Raw genomic sequence first — 15,440 nt, forward strand, 5'->3', positions numbered from 1 at the left:
AGTCATAAGGGAGAAGGAAGCTTTGGAGTCAGATAAATGTGAAAGACAAGGTAGGGAGGAAAGGTGACAATGGATACAGATACCTAAGCAAGGAGGAGGGCAGCTCTGAAGAGGGACCCGAAATGACTGAGATCTGTGAGCAGGGGACTCTGCTGCTCTTTGTCCCAACGATGTCTGGACCAGGAGAAAAAAAAGTCTTTACAAAGTGAGTATGCAAGAAATGTTGGAGAAAGAAAAGCGTTAGTACTTTTGCCTTGGCGAGGAAAAGAGAAGGGTGCGTAAAATTACCTGTCTGCTTTAGGGGACCCTAGAAAGCTGGGAGAGATCCCTTTGAAATGGGAAGGTCTCTTGGCAGATTGTATATGAAGCTTTCCAGCATTTGTCTCCAGAAACAGAAAAACAGATGGAAAGAGACCCAGCAGGGAAGTAAAATCTCATTTATCTGCACAATACCATCCTCCTGGCTCCAGCCAGCTCTCTGCATGTCAGCTACCATAGAGCCTTCCCTGTCTATTCTGCTCCAGGCCTTCCCAAGCCCATCCATCACCCTATGGCTTCTTATTTACAGGGAGCCTGGCACACAAAGCTGGGTTTATTTTCCATCATCCCTGCCACACACACATACACAAAACACCCATGTAGATGCATATACACTTTGTCTATTGCCGCAGCTTTGGATTGTCTGGAGTCCAAGAAATCTTTACGCACTCCTGCCAAAGTCAGAGCTTATCAGAGCCAAAGAGAAATCTGGCCCAGAGTACGTGCTTGGGTCTAGCTTGGTTCAGCCTTTGAGCATATGAAATGCAACATTTGTGATCTGGGATAATAAAGGATCTTGATATTCTCTATTTCTTGGCTCAAGAGTTTTGTTCCTCTTGGCTGTGACATGAAGAACATGTTAAGAGTTAAAAATAAGATCATTGCGTATCATGTTTTAAGTCAGATATGTGAATGAAAGTAGATGATCTGATGTTCATGCTTTGTCAAATACAAAACAAATACAGCAGGGACAATTTCAGATCATATTTCCCCACCAAAGTGACTTAACTGTATTTATAAGGGTAAAACATGCCTGAGTTTCTCTTTACCAGGACTGCAAGCAGAGAGTGGAGTAAGAGCAAGTGTATCTGTGAGTCTAGAGAAGGAGACTGCCCGCAGGGAAAGTTACCCAAGATGCAAAAAACCCCCCTAATTTCCCTTACAGGAGTGTCACCATCCCCTACTAATCCAAAATGGATCAGAAATAGCGTCTGAGAGACAGCACTGCAGCTCACTCATCAGCCCCGAGCCTGCACCCCGTGTGGTTCTGGGCCTTATCTTTGCATTACACATTTTCTTGTTAGTAGGCAGATTTGCTACCTCAGGAGGCAGGTGGCTCGTAATCCTGATGGTGTATTAAGAAAGTGCAAAGCATTGGGTGGAGTAAGGAGGATGCAGGCGTGGGGTTGTGAAGAGCTACAGGGGCAGCGTAACTTGGCGAGTACTTCAGCTATTTCCTTTATTAATATATGAACCCTAAGAAAAGGATGAATTCTGGGCTTGTAACGTGTGTGTTTGTTTTGGAGCAATTTAGGAAGAGTATCTCCTTCCAAGGCTAGAGTTCTTTCTGCCTGGCATATGCTGCAGGGCAGAATTTCACGTTTTGCAGAAAAGGTGCATCAGCAGTGTGAGAACATTGCTGTCACCTACATCAACAAGCTGGGGGCTCGCACAGATTTCTTTTGTGGATTTTACTTCGGTACGCAGACACTGAGGAACCTGAGGAGAGCTAGGGATGCTGTCGTGTTACCTAGCTGCCTTTGGGAAGTGTGAATTTTACAGCTTCTGTAGGCTAAAAAAACATAACCTATGTTAAACATAGATCAGGGTGTGGAAACAAGTGCTGTGTTAACGCAAGGTATATAACTTATCTGTGCACTGTTTTGGTTTGGCAAATAGGTCAGATTTCCCCTGACAACGATGCAGTCCAGGTATTTATCTGCATTATTAATGCAAGATTTCCAGTGACACAGTAAAACACCATGTTAGCCTGTCCTCTCAGCCAGTGTAGAGATGAGGCAACCCATGTGCCCTAGCTGCACTTTCATCCTGTGTCATGCCAGCAAGACAGCTGGGCAGCTAAAATAAATGCCTCCTACACTTTGAAGCAGACCTTCTGTTTAACTGCCCTGCAGCATTTAGCTGCTTTCTAGCTCCTGCTGAAAACCAGAATCCGCAGCTAATGTGTCTGTCGGGTTCACCATCAAAGGGCCCGTGTCTGTGCGAGGGAGATTGGAGACACCTGCCTCGCATTCTCTTTGCACTTGTTCTCTCCTCTTGGCATTTTGCCTACAGATGAAAAGGTAAGATGCTGTTTCCAGCTCTTTGAGTTGTTCTGAGTGATGCCTTGATCCAGCTGGTTTGCTCTGGTTCTTAAAGGGAAAATCCTAGGAAAAAAAACAAAGAACATGGATGCAGAGCTTGGGTTTTGCTTGGTTGCTATTTGTTCCATTGGTTTTGAAGCAGGACTTCAAGTGCTTTGTTAAGAGATTTAGCTGTTTGTCTGGTTTTCCTTTGTCCCAGGTAGCTGCCAATAAAATATTATTTCATAGTGTTATGCCTTCAGCAAATGAGCTACCCAGCACCTCCTAAATCAGCCCTCAAGTAGCAGTTTGTTGTCCTTTGTGGCCAGTAGAAAAACCTGCTTTTCAGACACTGCATTAAAGAGAAGGGCCCTATGCTGTGTGCCTCTTTCTAAGGGTACATCTGTACTGACAATTTGCTCCCAGGCTCTGAGCAATAAGAGAGATGTATCTTGGAAAGGCAGAACTGGCTGCTGAATGAGTGAGCAGGCTGTACAGTTAAGAGGATGAAGACATCTCTCTCTAAACTCCCCAGATGCTCCATGAGGCTGGGGCTGCTGTGATGACAGAGGTTTCACTGACTCAAAATACTTCACATCTGTTTCACAGGTTGAAAGGAAAGAGGCAAGAAAATGCTGAACGCCCTTTTTCCCATTTTGTGGGAAAGGACAGTGCAGAATGACCTAATTGCACAATTCTCCAATGTCCCAAAGCCGTGTCTCATAGCACAAATACAGGGACGAAGGAAGACCCTCAAAAAGTGAAGCAGAATGAATGAGAATAGTCTGCAGCCTTTGTGCTGAGGGACTCGACCTCAGTGTTCTTTGGACTTAAATTACCCTCCCAGTGACAGCCTCACCTGGTGGGTTGGAGTGAAATGTGCAGGGTGGAGCAGGGAAAAGTGGGACAAACTAGAGAAATCTCAGTCTGCCTCCCTGACAGCAGAAGATTTGTTTCTCCACTACACTGTGAGGTATCAGCACAAAATTTCTAGTGATTTTTATTCCTTTGACCAGTTTCCGCCACCCTGAAACAGTATGTGTGCACACGCACACGTCTCTGTCTTGAGCTGCTCCAGGCTGTTGCTGGTCCTGCAAGGCCACCATCTGCCTCCAGTTCTGTTCCTCTTGACATCTTCATTGCAAGGAAACCAGCTGTGAGGAGAGGCCGGTGCCAGCCAGGCCCAGGATGCCAACCTGGCAGCCGACAGCCGTAGCTGGACAGCTGGTGCTGTGCGGGTGGTTGAGGAGCTGTGGCTGCAGGACCCAGCTTCCCCAGTCCCTCAGCTGGGAGGCTGTGAATGGGAGGGTAGGGGGCCGGTCAGGAATCAAAGGGAAATGTCCTGCTGATTGATGGCCCTCATTTGCACATGAAACTGGGACCTCTCAGCCCCATAGGCCCTGCGCGTGTCTCAGCTGCTGCAACCAGGGCTGGGAGAGGAGGAGGTAACCAAGGAGGCAAAAAATCACTTCCAGCTCTGGGCATCATAACTGTTTTCACTTAAGTGTCCTAGGTCTGAATGTTGCTTGCCTTTGCAGTTCCTAGAAGTTGGTTGGGGTTTTTTATCCTTTTTTTTTTAATTTTATTTTTTATTGCAGGTGAGGCAGAGCACCCAGGATTATGGCAACTTCTTCCACCTTCTTCTGTCCTTTCCTTTTCCTGTGCATGCTGGTTCTGGCTGACATCAGTTGTGCAGTCTCCCTGGACCCTGTCACGAAGCTCAAAAATGTCCCAGAGAACAACAACCATCTTCAAAACCAAGAGATGTGGCTGCAGCAGCCTGGAAGTGGGCACCACTACAAACACGGCTTGGCCAAGAAGGAGAAGGTCCATGCCATGTCTTCGAGAGGGCAGCCGGCTGCAGAAGAGACCCTCAGAACGGGTAGCAGAGCTCCAGCTGTGCAAGAGCTGGCAGCAGAGGGACAGCCAGCAGCCCTGAAACAGAATAAGGATGTGTTCCTGGGCTTTGAGTTCCCATATCCCGAGAGGGACAACCAGTCACCTGGGTCTGAGAGAGGAAAGAAGCAGAACCGAGAGCATCGGCGACACAGCCGCAGGGACAGGCTGAAACACCACCGAGGTATTTGTGCTCCAAGGGAAGCTGAAGCTGTTGGGTCACTTGAAATGAGTGTTGATGGTGTGAGGGCAAGAAGATGCAGCTGTGGTTGAGGCACATGGGTGTGTGGAGGATGTGGGATGTGTGCCTGCTCTAGGGAGAAATCTGCCAAACAAAAGAGGCACAAGAAAAAAGGAGAACTCCAGAACCAGAGGTTTTTTACGGCTGGTTGCAATTTTGTGAAAATGACCTGGTTTGCCTTACAGGGGGAGCTCTGAGAATTCCTGGGACTTGAGGGGTTGTTTTGGGGTGGCCTGCTTTGTTTTTTTTACTATTTAGCAAATTATCCAATTTATGAACAAACACGTCCAGGCCATGCTCAATCTCTTTACTGACTTCGAAACCATGACCAGAACTAGAAATAATACAAACCCCTACTTTGCTTGAAGATCAGTTTCTTCTCATCAGAGCTTGTATTCTTTTACATGTATGCTGAACTACAAAAAAGATAAATTTTGCATATGTGAAATTGCACTAATTACCCTAAAGTGTTGCTTGTTTTTGGCTGGGACTGCTTTCCTTTGCAGGTCAAGTTGTGGGTGTGTGTCTCTGCGGTATGGTATGCTCAGTAAATCTTTAGTTCTATTTAAGCCACGGAGTTTGTGTCAATCTACACTATTTGACAAACTGGGTGTCAGTATCCCCAAGTTGCAGCTATCACTCCTCTTTGCATCACTAAGAAGAGCTCTTATTGTTTTCTCAGGGGACTGACTAAACAAGTCATGTTAAGCAATATAGAAGAGTATGGTACAAAGCTGATTTGAATTTAAATTAATCCTTAGGAAAAGCAGGGATCAGGCTGGTTCTGACTCGAGCTAAATTGAAATAACCCACTGCTAAAATCAAACAAGAATGTGTTCACAGGTATTTGCAGCAGCTTAATCCACTGGTTTAAAAATGGTTAAACAAGAATCTTTTGTACTCTTGAGCCCAGAAGAAGAAATCCATTGCTTCTTAGACATACCTTCAAGGTGTGATTATGTATGACTTAAGTGTGTAACAATCAAGATGTATGTACTCTAGGCCTCATCTATCACTTTTATTTAATAGCACATGACTGTTTTACACTGGTCTAAACAGCAGCTCAGGGTGGTAGAACACTGGCCAGTGGCTGGATGAAATCTGAATTCCTTTGACTCAAATCTATGGCACAAGAGCGAAAAGGGATGAGAAAGCTAATGCTAACTGTACCTGTTGCCCTCCGCAGGGAAGACTCCTGTTGCTGGGCCAAGCTCCTTGTACAAGAGACCTGAAAGCTTTGAAGAACAGTTTCAAAACCTGCAGGCAGAGGAAGCTACAAGTCTGACTCCCACCACGCTTCTCATCACTGCACTGGAATTAGCTGTTTCCACAGAAGAGCCTCCTGTTCATCCAGCCACATCGCCACGGTCACAGGTAAAAAGACAGCTGGTAACTGCACCGCACCTCTTATGCAGACAGAAATCTCCTGCAGATAAGATCTGGTTTCCATTTCTTTTGTTTGTTTGTTTTCAGTTAGAGGCAAGTGCTTGCATAACAGCAAAGCCCTCTCTTTTGCAGACATCTGCACACCTCTTCTTCATAAACAGTTCCTTTAGCTACTTCTCTTCCTTGCCCTTAGCTAGCCATCTTCATTCCGTTTCAAGGACCACTTGCCTGGAGAGGTGGCATGTCCTAGTGCTCCTTGCTCGCCTTTTGTCCTCACACCAAAGCAGCGGAAAGGCTTCAGCTGCAACAAAGGAAAGCTCTTTCCTTCTGAAAATGAGATGCCAAGAACCCCCAGTGGACAAGACGGGTGGAGGGTGGGGGGTTTAGAGGTTTAGATCTTTTTAACGTCTAAAAGCACCAGGAAAAATGGCAAAGATTTGAGTGTCACTACAGAAGCGTAATCCGTTGTCTCTTTGGTTTCTTGTGGTTTGCAGGCCCGCCTCAGGCAAGATGGGGATGTGATGCCCACCCTAGACATGGCACTCTTTGACTGGACAGACTATGAGGATCTCAAACCAGAAATGTGGCCATCTGCTAAAAAGAAAGGTGCCAAACCTCCCTGTCCTGTTTCCCAAGAGTCATTCCGTAAGGCTTGTCCCGTGGTTAGTGTTCACAGATGTGCTGAAGGATGTGAGATCTTAGTGGTGGAGAAAGACACAAAAAGCAAAATGCTGATTGTATTTTGTGCTCTGTTTCAGAATGTTTCTCATTTTGGATGCACAGTTTGAGGGCAGAGGAAAAATGATAGATGGAGGGTTGAGAAATAGGGAGGAGATTAGACTCTGAAAGTTTAGAGTTCAAACTCTTGAAGTTTGCGGCTGTTTTTACCCTGGAGCAATGTAGTCTCCAGAACAGAAACACTAGCATGATTTTTTCGATCAGCATCTGTTTTTTTTTCCATAGAGAAACACCGCAGTAAGAGCCCCACCAGTGGAAATGAAACCGTGACAGCTGAAGGAGCGCCGTGTGATCATCACCTCGACTGCCTCCCAGGTCAGGATCAGCTTGGCAGAGTCATTTCTGCAAACATGAGATTGTCTGAAATCCAGCCCAGGTTCTAATACAAGTATCCTGATTTTTAATACTGATAGGAAGTGGGATGCAGAGGCTCTCTAGGTGTGTTGTGGGAATGAAGGATGCCTGTACCATGGAGGTGTTATGGGTGTCAGTAGCCCTAGAAGGGAAGGGGATAAATGAGCTGTCCTGACCTTTGTTTCTGTTCTGCAGGCTCTTGCTGCGACTTGCGTGAACATATCTGCAAACCACACAATCGAGGCCTTAACAACAAATGTTATGATGACTGTATGTGCACTGAAGGTGAGTTCAGCTATTTGTTCTCCCCCTTCCAGCTGGCTTCATAGTTGGCTGCAATGATTCAGAATCATGGTTTATATGTGAAAATACAAGCCCAGCTCTGCTGCTCTTAATCTTTCCCTGCAACTGACTCACAGTGTGACCATCGAGTCATCTAGAATGTCTTGTTTTCCCTCTTAAAAAACAAACCTCCTGATATCTACAAACCTAACAGAAGCAGCCACAATATATTAACACTTCAGTGGTGCTTTCAAGTCTCACAGGTTATAAAAACTTACTATCATCCTTGTTTTACATGACCTCATGCCTAATATAGCTTTCCTGAATTAGTAGGTGGGGGCAGGACACAGACTGTTTCTTAAAACTGCTTCTGAAGAATCCACAGCAGCCTTTAATAGACGGTTGTGTTATGGAGATGTTGAAAGGCACTTTTCTAGTCTGAACATGTTCAGGATCAGCTCCAGGCACTGGGTCTCGTCTGCCAGAGCAAAATTCTGGTTGCCAAATTTTGTGACCTGTGTTAGGTACCTAGTGACTTTGACCGGGCCATTCACCTAATTTTAACCTGGTTAAACAGACAGCTTTCCTGGAGTTGCAATGTTAAATGATAGTCTTCACCTCGGGTGTGTCATGTAACACTTGAAGGTCCTCATCAGAGATGTTTTGGTAGGTTAGCCTAGAAAAGTGTTTCTGTAAGCCTAACGAGGGCTGCCCCTGGCCCTGCTTTATACTTAAGCTAGTTATAAGCTTGTGCCAAATGTGCATCCTCTGTAGCATTAAAGAGATCCCCAGAGATGTAGAGTCCAGACAAGACTTTTAGATGAGAGCAGAGTTCTGATCTTGTGTGCTCTCCTTCTGGGAGGCCAGACTGCCCTGTGGGGACTGGTAATGAGGGGCAGAAAGGCAGCTTCAAGGTAGCTGGTCTCAGCATAGCCCAGGGACATGTACTCCAAAAGGCTGCTCAGTGACCTGTGACATCGGCTGGGTCTCCTGTGTACAAGTACTCAAGGACAGTTTATGGGTTGTCTCATTATAAAGGCTATAAATCCTCAGCCTTCCCCACTCTGGGGGTGCTGGCACTGTTGCTATCTGCTGCTTGCTCTGGAAATAGAGTGTTGGAGTTTCTAGGATCATCAAATCAACTCCTGCCAACGCCAATGACCAGATCCTGGGCTACTGACAATCAGGGCTTTTGTGAGAATTACTTACACGTAGGCTGTGCCCTGTCTGGCCCAACTAGCTACACATTCTGGCCTAATAAAGTCAGACAATAGACACCAAAAGATAAATCTGTCAGTGCCAGAAAGCAATGAGTTACTAGAAGTTCCCATTGCCTTCAGAATATGTACTGATTTTTTTTATAAACAAAATGCCTGTTTTTCCCCCTTAATATTCATCAATGCTATACCAGATAGCTTCCTTCAGACCCTGCGCTTTGAGCATCCAAACCAAAGAAACTCAAGATCAGCAGTGAGCTTTGGATCAGACCTCCCAGTAATAACACTTTAAAGTCTCTTCCCTCCTCTCCAGAAGCTTCAGGGAAATAAATAGCAAGGGGAGGTCCCAAGCCATTGCTGCTGCACATTAACTCTGTAGTAATTTCCCAGTGGAGAGATCACTTAGACAGTAATGGGAAGTAATAGGGGGAAACCAAGCAGGACTTCCAGAAAATCACTGGAAGCAAATCAGGATAATTCATTGGTATTTCAGGAAGCCAGTGAAACCTTCTGCCTGAGCCAGTGCATCCCAAACCAGAACAACGAGCCAAACAGCAAAGCAGGGCACAGGAAGCAATATACGCTGCCCGTGCGAGGGATTTCTCTACCACCTTATTTGACACAGCCCAGCCTTCCCAGCCGTGGGACTGTCCCCACTGCAGCAAGCTCTGTCATGAACTGAGGCCAAGAGCTGATTGTTTGATGTTACTACTGTAGTGAGCCCTGGTCTCTCCTGCTCACTTATGTATGTCTTTTCCATAGGGCTACGCTGTTATGCCAAATTCCACCGGAACCGAAGAGTGACCCGGAGGAAAGGGCGCTGCGTGGAGCCCGAATCAGCCAACGGAGAGCAGGGATCATTCATTAATGTTTAGGAGGGTAGGACTCCTGCCTGGATGGTCAGGAGCTGGGGTCAAACTGTTTATACCTAGCAGTGGGAATTAGAGGAAAAAGTGAAGCAAATGACTGAAGCTGCAGGCTTTGAACGTGCCAGGTTCCAACAAGACTGAAGCTCACAGTAATTATAAATAGAGTGGCTTTGGCCTTTTCCATACCAAGACTGCATTCCCCTCCCTTCCCTCAGCACATTCCTGCCACTGAGCTGAGTCCCCCTCTCCCAGTCGGTAAGAGAATGATCATTACTACCGTTCTGATGGTCCTGGCAGGAAAAGGCTCTGCGGTTTTGTCTCCTCTCAGCAGAGGCAAGATATGAAGGATCCTTCAGTTCAAAGGGGATGTGAGCTTAAACTTTACCCCTTAACTATTGCTTGAGAAGAAAGGTAGATCCTCCTTAAGGATCAGAGGTTCCTAGCAGATAGGAAGCTTGTAGCCTCCAGGTGGAATCAAAGATCAGGGGAAAGGGGGTTCCTGGGTGAGAGGAGACCTTCTGCCACAGCTCTTGCTCCCTCCCTTGTTCAGTGCCACAGACAGACATTCCCTACCTGTCTTCTTTGGGACCATCTGGTCCTACTCCTTCCTTCTTTGCTCCCAAAGAACCACCTATTTTCTGCAAGGATGTGGCAAGTCATCCCAGCCTGCAGCTCTCATTCACTTAGTTACCCTGCCATGTCTGTTATTTTTAATGATTATTTTTAGGAGCTTTCTAGGGAAGTGATAGTTTTCCTAGTGAGCCAAAAATAAAGTTTTTTGGTAACAGGAGATAGGGACAGGCTGTTCCGTTGTAGTAAATCCTGTGACATGTTGCATGTGTGTTTCCATGATATGTAAATAAAGATATGATAGATATCCTTTGTGCAACTCTTCTGCTTCTTTGACGGCACCTAAGGATGTGGCAGGAGCAAAAAAGGCCTGTACAGGAGCTGGCCAGTAATGATGACTTCAGGTAATCACACAGAACAATTGTGCCACTCAGTAAGAAAAACTTCTCTACCCAAACTGGGGATGCAGGTTTCCCTACATCTTCATTCCAATTGCAGCTAACAGTTTCTACCTAGTGTAGCTATCTAGATGTTTAAAACTTCTTTATATTAGTACTTAGTTACTGACTTCAGTGATATATTGGAGCAACACAGGCTACCTGTGTTAAATAGGAATAGTGTTAGTAGGTAAATATGTTCTTTTCTACTGCTAACACCCCAATACCCTGGCTTCTGGTGGGATAGAGCTCTCTAGCCTTTTAAATATTAAGCTCAAGAACCTGGAGAGGTACAGCGCTTTTTGCAGTAATAATAAGATTAATCCTGGTGCTGTGGTCAGAATCTTCTTTATGCTGCTTTCATAAACCTCCGTGTTCTATTTAGGTAGGCAAATCTCCATTTTGCACTCCAGTTTCTGCATCATGTACTCATCAAATGCTGCTGGTGTAATAGTTCACGCCTCTAATATGATCAGTGCCCAGTCATGACTACAGAGATATGCTATGAATACAATATTAGTTTTGACCCACATAAACCTGCACTGCTAGGAGGTGCACTAAAGGAGGAATTCATAAAGGAGCATTTAGGCTAAACCTGCCACTCGTTTGAATGCAGCTATTTAGATTTCTGCTTACAGTATTACAGTCTTAGCCCAAAATGCAGGAGTAAAGAAAGGTGCTTGGGCTCCAGCTCTGTGCCGTGCCAGCAAGGATGCAATTTGTTAACCCAGAGAGAGAAATGCAGCCCCTCCCTCAGCCCAGATGCAGAATAGGGCGTGTGCTGCCAGTGCTATTGTCAGTGGAAGCATAAAGGGAATAAGATCTTAATTGATCACAGTTGATTGCAGAGCTCTCAAACCCTGGTCTGTGTGACACCCAAAAGAACCACATGCACAGCCTTTATTAAAGCCACGTTTTGACACCACAATGCTTTCCAATATAGGAGCCACAATCTGGTTGGAACAGCGCAATTGAAATTTTGCAGTGGTTTTATCTTTGGTGATGCAGGTCTTCATTGCCCCATGGACTACATACAGAATCCTTGTAGGATGGGCAGTGTTTTGGGCAAGACTGTGTTGCAAACCATGTGAAATACAAGCAGGCTTAAACAGCAAGTTTGAATTTTAAACCAGAGCTTTTAGACTCCAAAAGGAGACTTGCTTCTTCAGCTTTTGCTTTTTCAGCATTCAGTCTGCTATTAACTCTGAGTATACAGAATAGATGATTCTTAATTGGTGGGATTAGTTAAATATCTAAGGTCAGTGAAAATTGAGCTAATTATTATAAATCAAGTCATGCGATTATTAGATTGATTGCTCACATTGAGATTTGAGAAAGAGAGTCTGTGACCGACACTCATTCACTCTCAATCAGACTGTGATGCTGCAGAGCTGAAGCAGAAAGGGTGAGCGGCAGCACAGGCACGTGCTGCACAGCCACCGCCGCGTGAAAAGGATCCAACAACCCGCTTTATGTATCAGCCAGATCAACTACTGACTTCACAATCACAGTGCAAAGGAAAGCTGTTGAGTAAATAACGTCCCGAGGTGTGGAATGCAAGACCAGCCTGTGATATAAAACTCCAGGGCAACATTTGTACAACAAGTCCAACCCACTTCTGAGTGTAGTAAAGCTTTTTAGTGCCACGCTGTGCTGTCTCAAGGGCATGACAGCAGCTGCAAAGCAATAGTATGACTATGTTACATTTAGCAAATTTCCCTTTCCTTTCCCAGTATCTCCCAGTCACAATGCAATCAGTGACAATTCTGCCTTTGGGGGCACTAGTTCTGAACAAGAGAGGGGGAGGCAATTGTCAACAACATCTTGATTTATATGATCTTCTCAACTGTTTGAGAAACTCAAATTAAGAATTCACACAAGCTCAGTTTCTCTGCTGCCCCCTGAGAGCTAAAGCCAGAGCTCTTGCAAGATTTTCTATTGTCCTGCAAGGACTTCGGATCAGGCCCAAACCAGCTATAGCAGGGCTGTGTGGAATAATTTTTAAAGTTAATTGCAGGGCATGCATGAAAGGTGAGTGACAGAGTCCCACCCAAACTCCTGCTCTACAGCGACTGCTGTTAGCAGCCTCACAATGAGTCCAAGGGGCATGCATCATCATTTTAAACCACTTCTCCAGGGGTGAGAATCATTAGACATGGAAAAGAGAGGACAACGTGCTGATTTGACATAATCATCCCAGCAGCTGCCTACTCTGCAAATGCTGTTGAATCTCGGGGATGTTGCTGGCAGTTGCCAAAATGATGACTGCAAGGGAGACAAGGAGTGGAAGCACAAATTAAAACACTTGGGAATCATTCTATCTCAGGTCTGTAATAGTCTGCATTCATTTTAGCTTGGAGGTGTTTTATTGAAACCCTCTCTCCTCCCTCCCCTTCCCCCCCCAAGTAATTACCCTGTTGTCAATCCACAGTGTGTGAAAGTGCTTCAATTTCAAACCCATGCTATACTAAATTGTTCGACTCCATGCCAGTCACTCTCTGCTACATAAAGCCTGGAAAAAAACATTGCTTTCTTATTTTTTTATCGGAAAAAAATGAGGGCTGTTGTTTTCTTGGAATGTTCCAAGTGATCACATGTGCCCCATAAAACCATTTCTGGTATGTCAGTTCATTTTCTAGAGTGCCAGTGAATCTGAAAGAGTCATCCCTCAATTATATCTCAAAGCTCTACTTAGATTTTAGAAAAAAAACAGAGGAGCAGCTTTTCCTTGCTAAAATTGGAAAGGACTTTCAGGTGCACTTGTCAAGATACCACATTAGTGTGACCCTTTCCATTTCCCAGATCATCTTGCCAGGGACTGTTTTGCAGAGTAGTTGCAGGAGGAGGCTCTCTACCAGCATTACAAAAGGCCTTCAATTTCCCCTGCAATCTAAGTAACATTTCTGCTTGCTAATTTCCCATTGGGATTTAAAAGGGAGTTGTAGAGCCAGGAAAATTTCTATATGCCCTTCCTTGCTGCTTATTTAGAAAGGCTCTATTTACAATATATGCATTTGTGCCGAGCTGATGCCTTCATTGCTCCCAGCTCCACAGGCAGGGGCACAACTCAAAGACACTGGTGTCATGTGCAGTCTTTAGGTACCTTCAGACTAGACCCCAAGCGAGGCACGCAAAGGGCAGAACTATGAGGGGTAAGCTTGTCTCCATCCCCACGGGCTGGACAAGGACAGCAGAAGCAATTGCATTATCTCCTCTACTTCCTCTCAGAACTGCTATCATTTTATTCACCACGGGTACGGTGTGCTGAAAACACAAAGGAAAGCATTTTTGCCCTATTAGCCTCACTTTTATACCATCACGAAGGGAGCCAGCTGTGTATTAGGTTTTTACTCAGTCTGCACAAGACATACCACCCAATACATTTGACATAAAGCAGCTAATTGTTGGATATTAGTTGCAGTGACCTGAACTCACCTGGATCAGTCTTCTAGGCAGGAAAATCTCTGTGTCCTGTTTCTAGTCCCCTGGGTTGTCTGCTTCTCTCTGCAGGTCTTCTTTAACTTGCTGCTTATCTTTCTCACCATGTTTATGTTGCTTTGAGTTATCAAGCCTAGGGAAGGGAACAGAGACAGCAGGTTACACAGAGAGACAGTTTACAAGGTACGAGCAAAGCAAAGCAGCGATAAAAAACAACCAGTTCCCCAGATCAGATAGGTGTGAGAGATGTGCAAATGCATAATGTCTATCATAGCTCTCATTGTTTTCACATCCATGAGATCATTAAGACATTTCTACGTCCCTTGAGTCCATGCCATGCAAGCCCAGGATATAATCAGTAGGCCTGAATTAATTGCATGATACACTGATGAACAAAATGTAGTAAAGTGCTTTTATTGTACAAGGGGAAACAAATGCCTTGCATTAAACAGCAGTCACATCAAGGCAAATTATGGCTCATGCTGCATAAATGATAATGAGACTCTGCCTCAGATAGAACGAGGAGAGTGCTGAAAGAAGTAAAGACGGCCTCACAAAGCTGCATCTCAACAGTGCTCATACTTAAACTGGGACAGTACAATTTGTCTTAATAACAAACAGTTCTCCTTTGACAGATACCTATCCTGGCGGAAGGACACTCCTATTGCAGTTTGCGCCCAAACACTGAGCCAACAATATGGCTATTCAAAAGTCTCTCTTTCTCTTCCCTCCCACCCCAGGTGTCACATCTTTTTGTCATTTAAGGTAAAATCCAGTCCTTGACACCACTGGGACCACTAGCATTGATCTCCTTTGCTGCCACTACTTCTGTGAATAGAGGCAGGGTTTCCCTGCAAGACACAGACATGAAGTCACAGCTGATGTGGTATGTGGCAATAGATGAGTTATATTTCAGTCTTGCATATGGTAGAGTGGCACACTTGGAGATTCCTGGGGAGGGACATTTGCAGCTTTTTTTCCTACTATTCCGAAATAAACAGTCAGTTTTGTTCTGCTAATTCCTCTGGTTAGCATTTTATAGGTTGTTTCATTTTGGCATTTAATACTTGTCTTGGGAGACCTTCAAGCATGCTGCACATTAGCAGTCAATAGCACTCAGGGTGCAGTGAAGGACAGGCTAGATATGGCTGCATTTGTGGCTTTTTTGAGGCTGTCTGAGTGTAGGTTCAGCATTGCACGATTTTCACGCATGACCTTGCACTGCACTGCTCAAACTGGAAATGAGACTGAAGGATGGCTCATACATTTCCACATTCAGCTTCTGCAATGAGCTTCTGACTCTTTGCTCACTCCTTGGAGGCCCCATCTTTTCTGCAAGAATAAATGATGACAAGAAAGCAACCTACCCAGTGAAACATTGTAGTCTTACACGACAGATAGGTAAAGCATACACTGGGCAAGGAAGGGAAAGTTTGAGGGGGGTCATCCTGACTTCTTGGTTCTGTTAGTTCATTTGCCACGCTTGGGGAGAACACTGACATTATGGCTGTTCTGTGTGGGGTTGGGTTGATCACTTATCAGCTTCCCTAGCTCTAAAATGGGAGAAGCTTGCGTTCAGAATGAGAGATGAAGAACTCATGATTTGCACTAGGCTTTTGGGCAAAGAATTCGGTCATCTAGTTCTGTGGAAAAATGGTGGGCAAAAAGAA

General features: G+C 45.1%; 1 protein-coding gene across 1 annotated transcript; it reads left to right on the forward strand.

Moving 5' to 3' along the window:
- Positions 1-3,650: 3,650 nt before the first annotated feature.
- DRAXIN (dorsal inhibitory axon guidance protein) lies at positions 3,651-9,331 on the forward strand (the record flags this gene model as incomplete). The annotated part of the gene is made up of 6 exons (XM_080358904.1): positions 3,651-4,422; positions 5,666-5,853; positions 6,360-6,471; positions 6,829-6,918; positions 7,153-7,242; positions 9,219-9,331. The coding sequence occupies exons 1-6, from the start codon at positions 3,963-3,965 to the stop codon at positions 9,329-9,331; spliced, it is 1,053 nt and encodes a 350-aa protein (XP_080215030.1). The 5' UTR covers positions 3,651-3,962.
- Between the last annotated feature and the right edge of the window lie 6,109 nt (positions 9,332-15,440).

Source organism: Nesoenas mayeri (assembly GCF_963082525.1).
Source record: "Nesoenas mayeri genome assembly, chromosome: 24".
NCBI lineage: Eukaryota > Metazoa > Chordata > Aves > Columbiformes > Columbidae > Nesoenas > Nesoenas mayeri.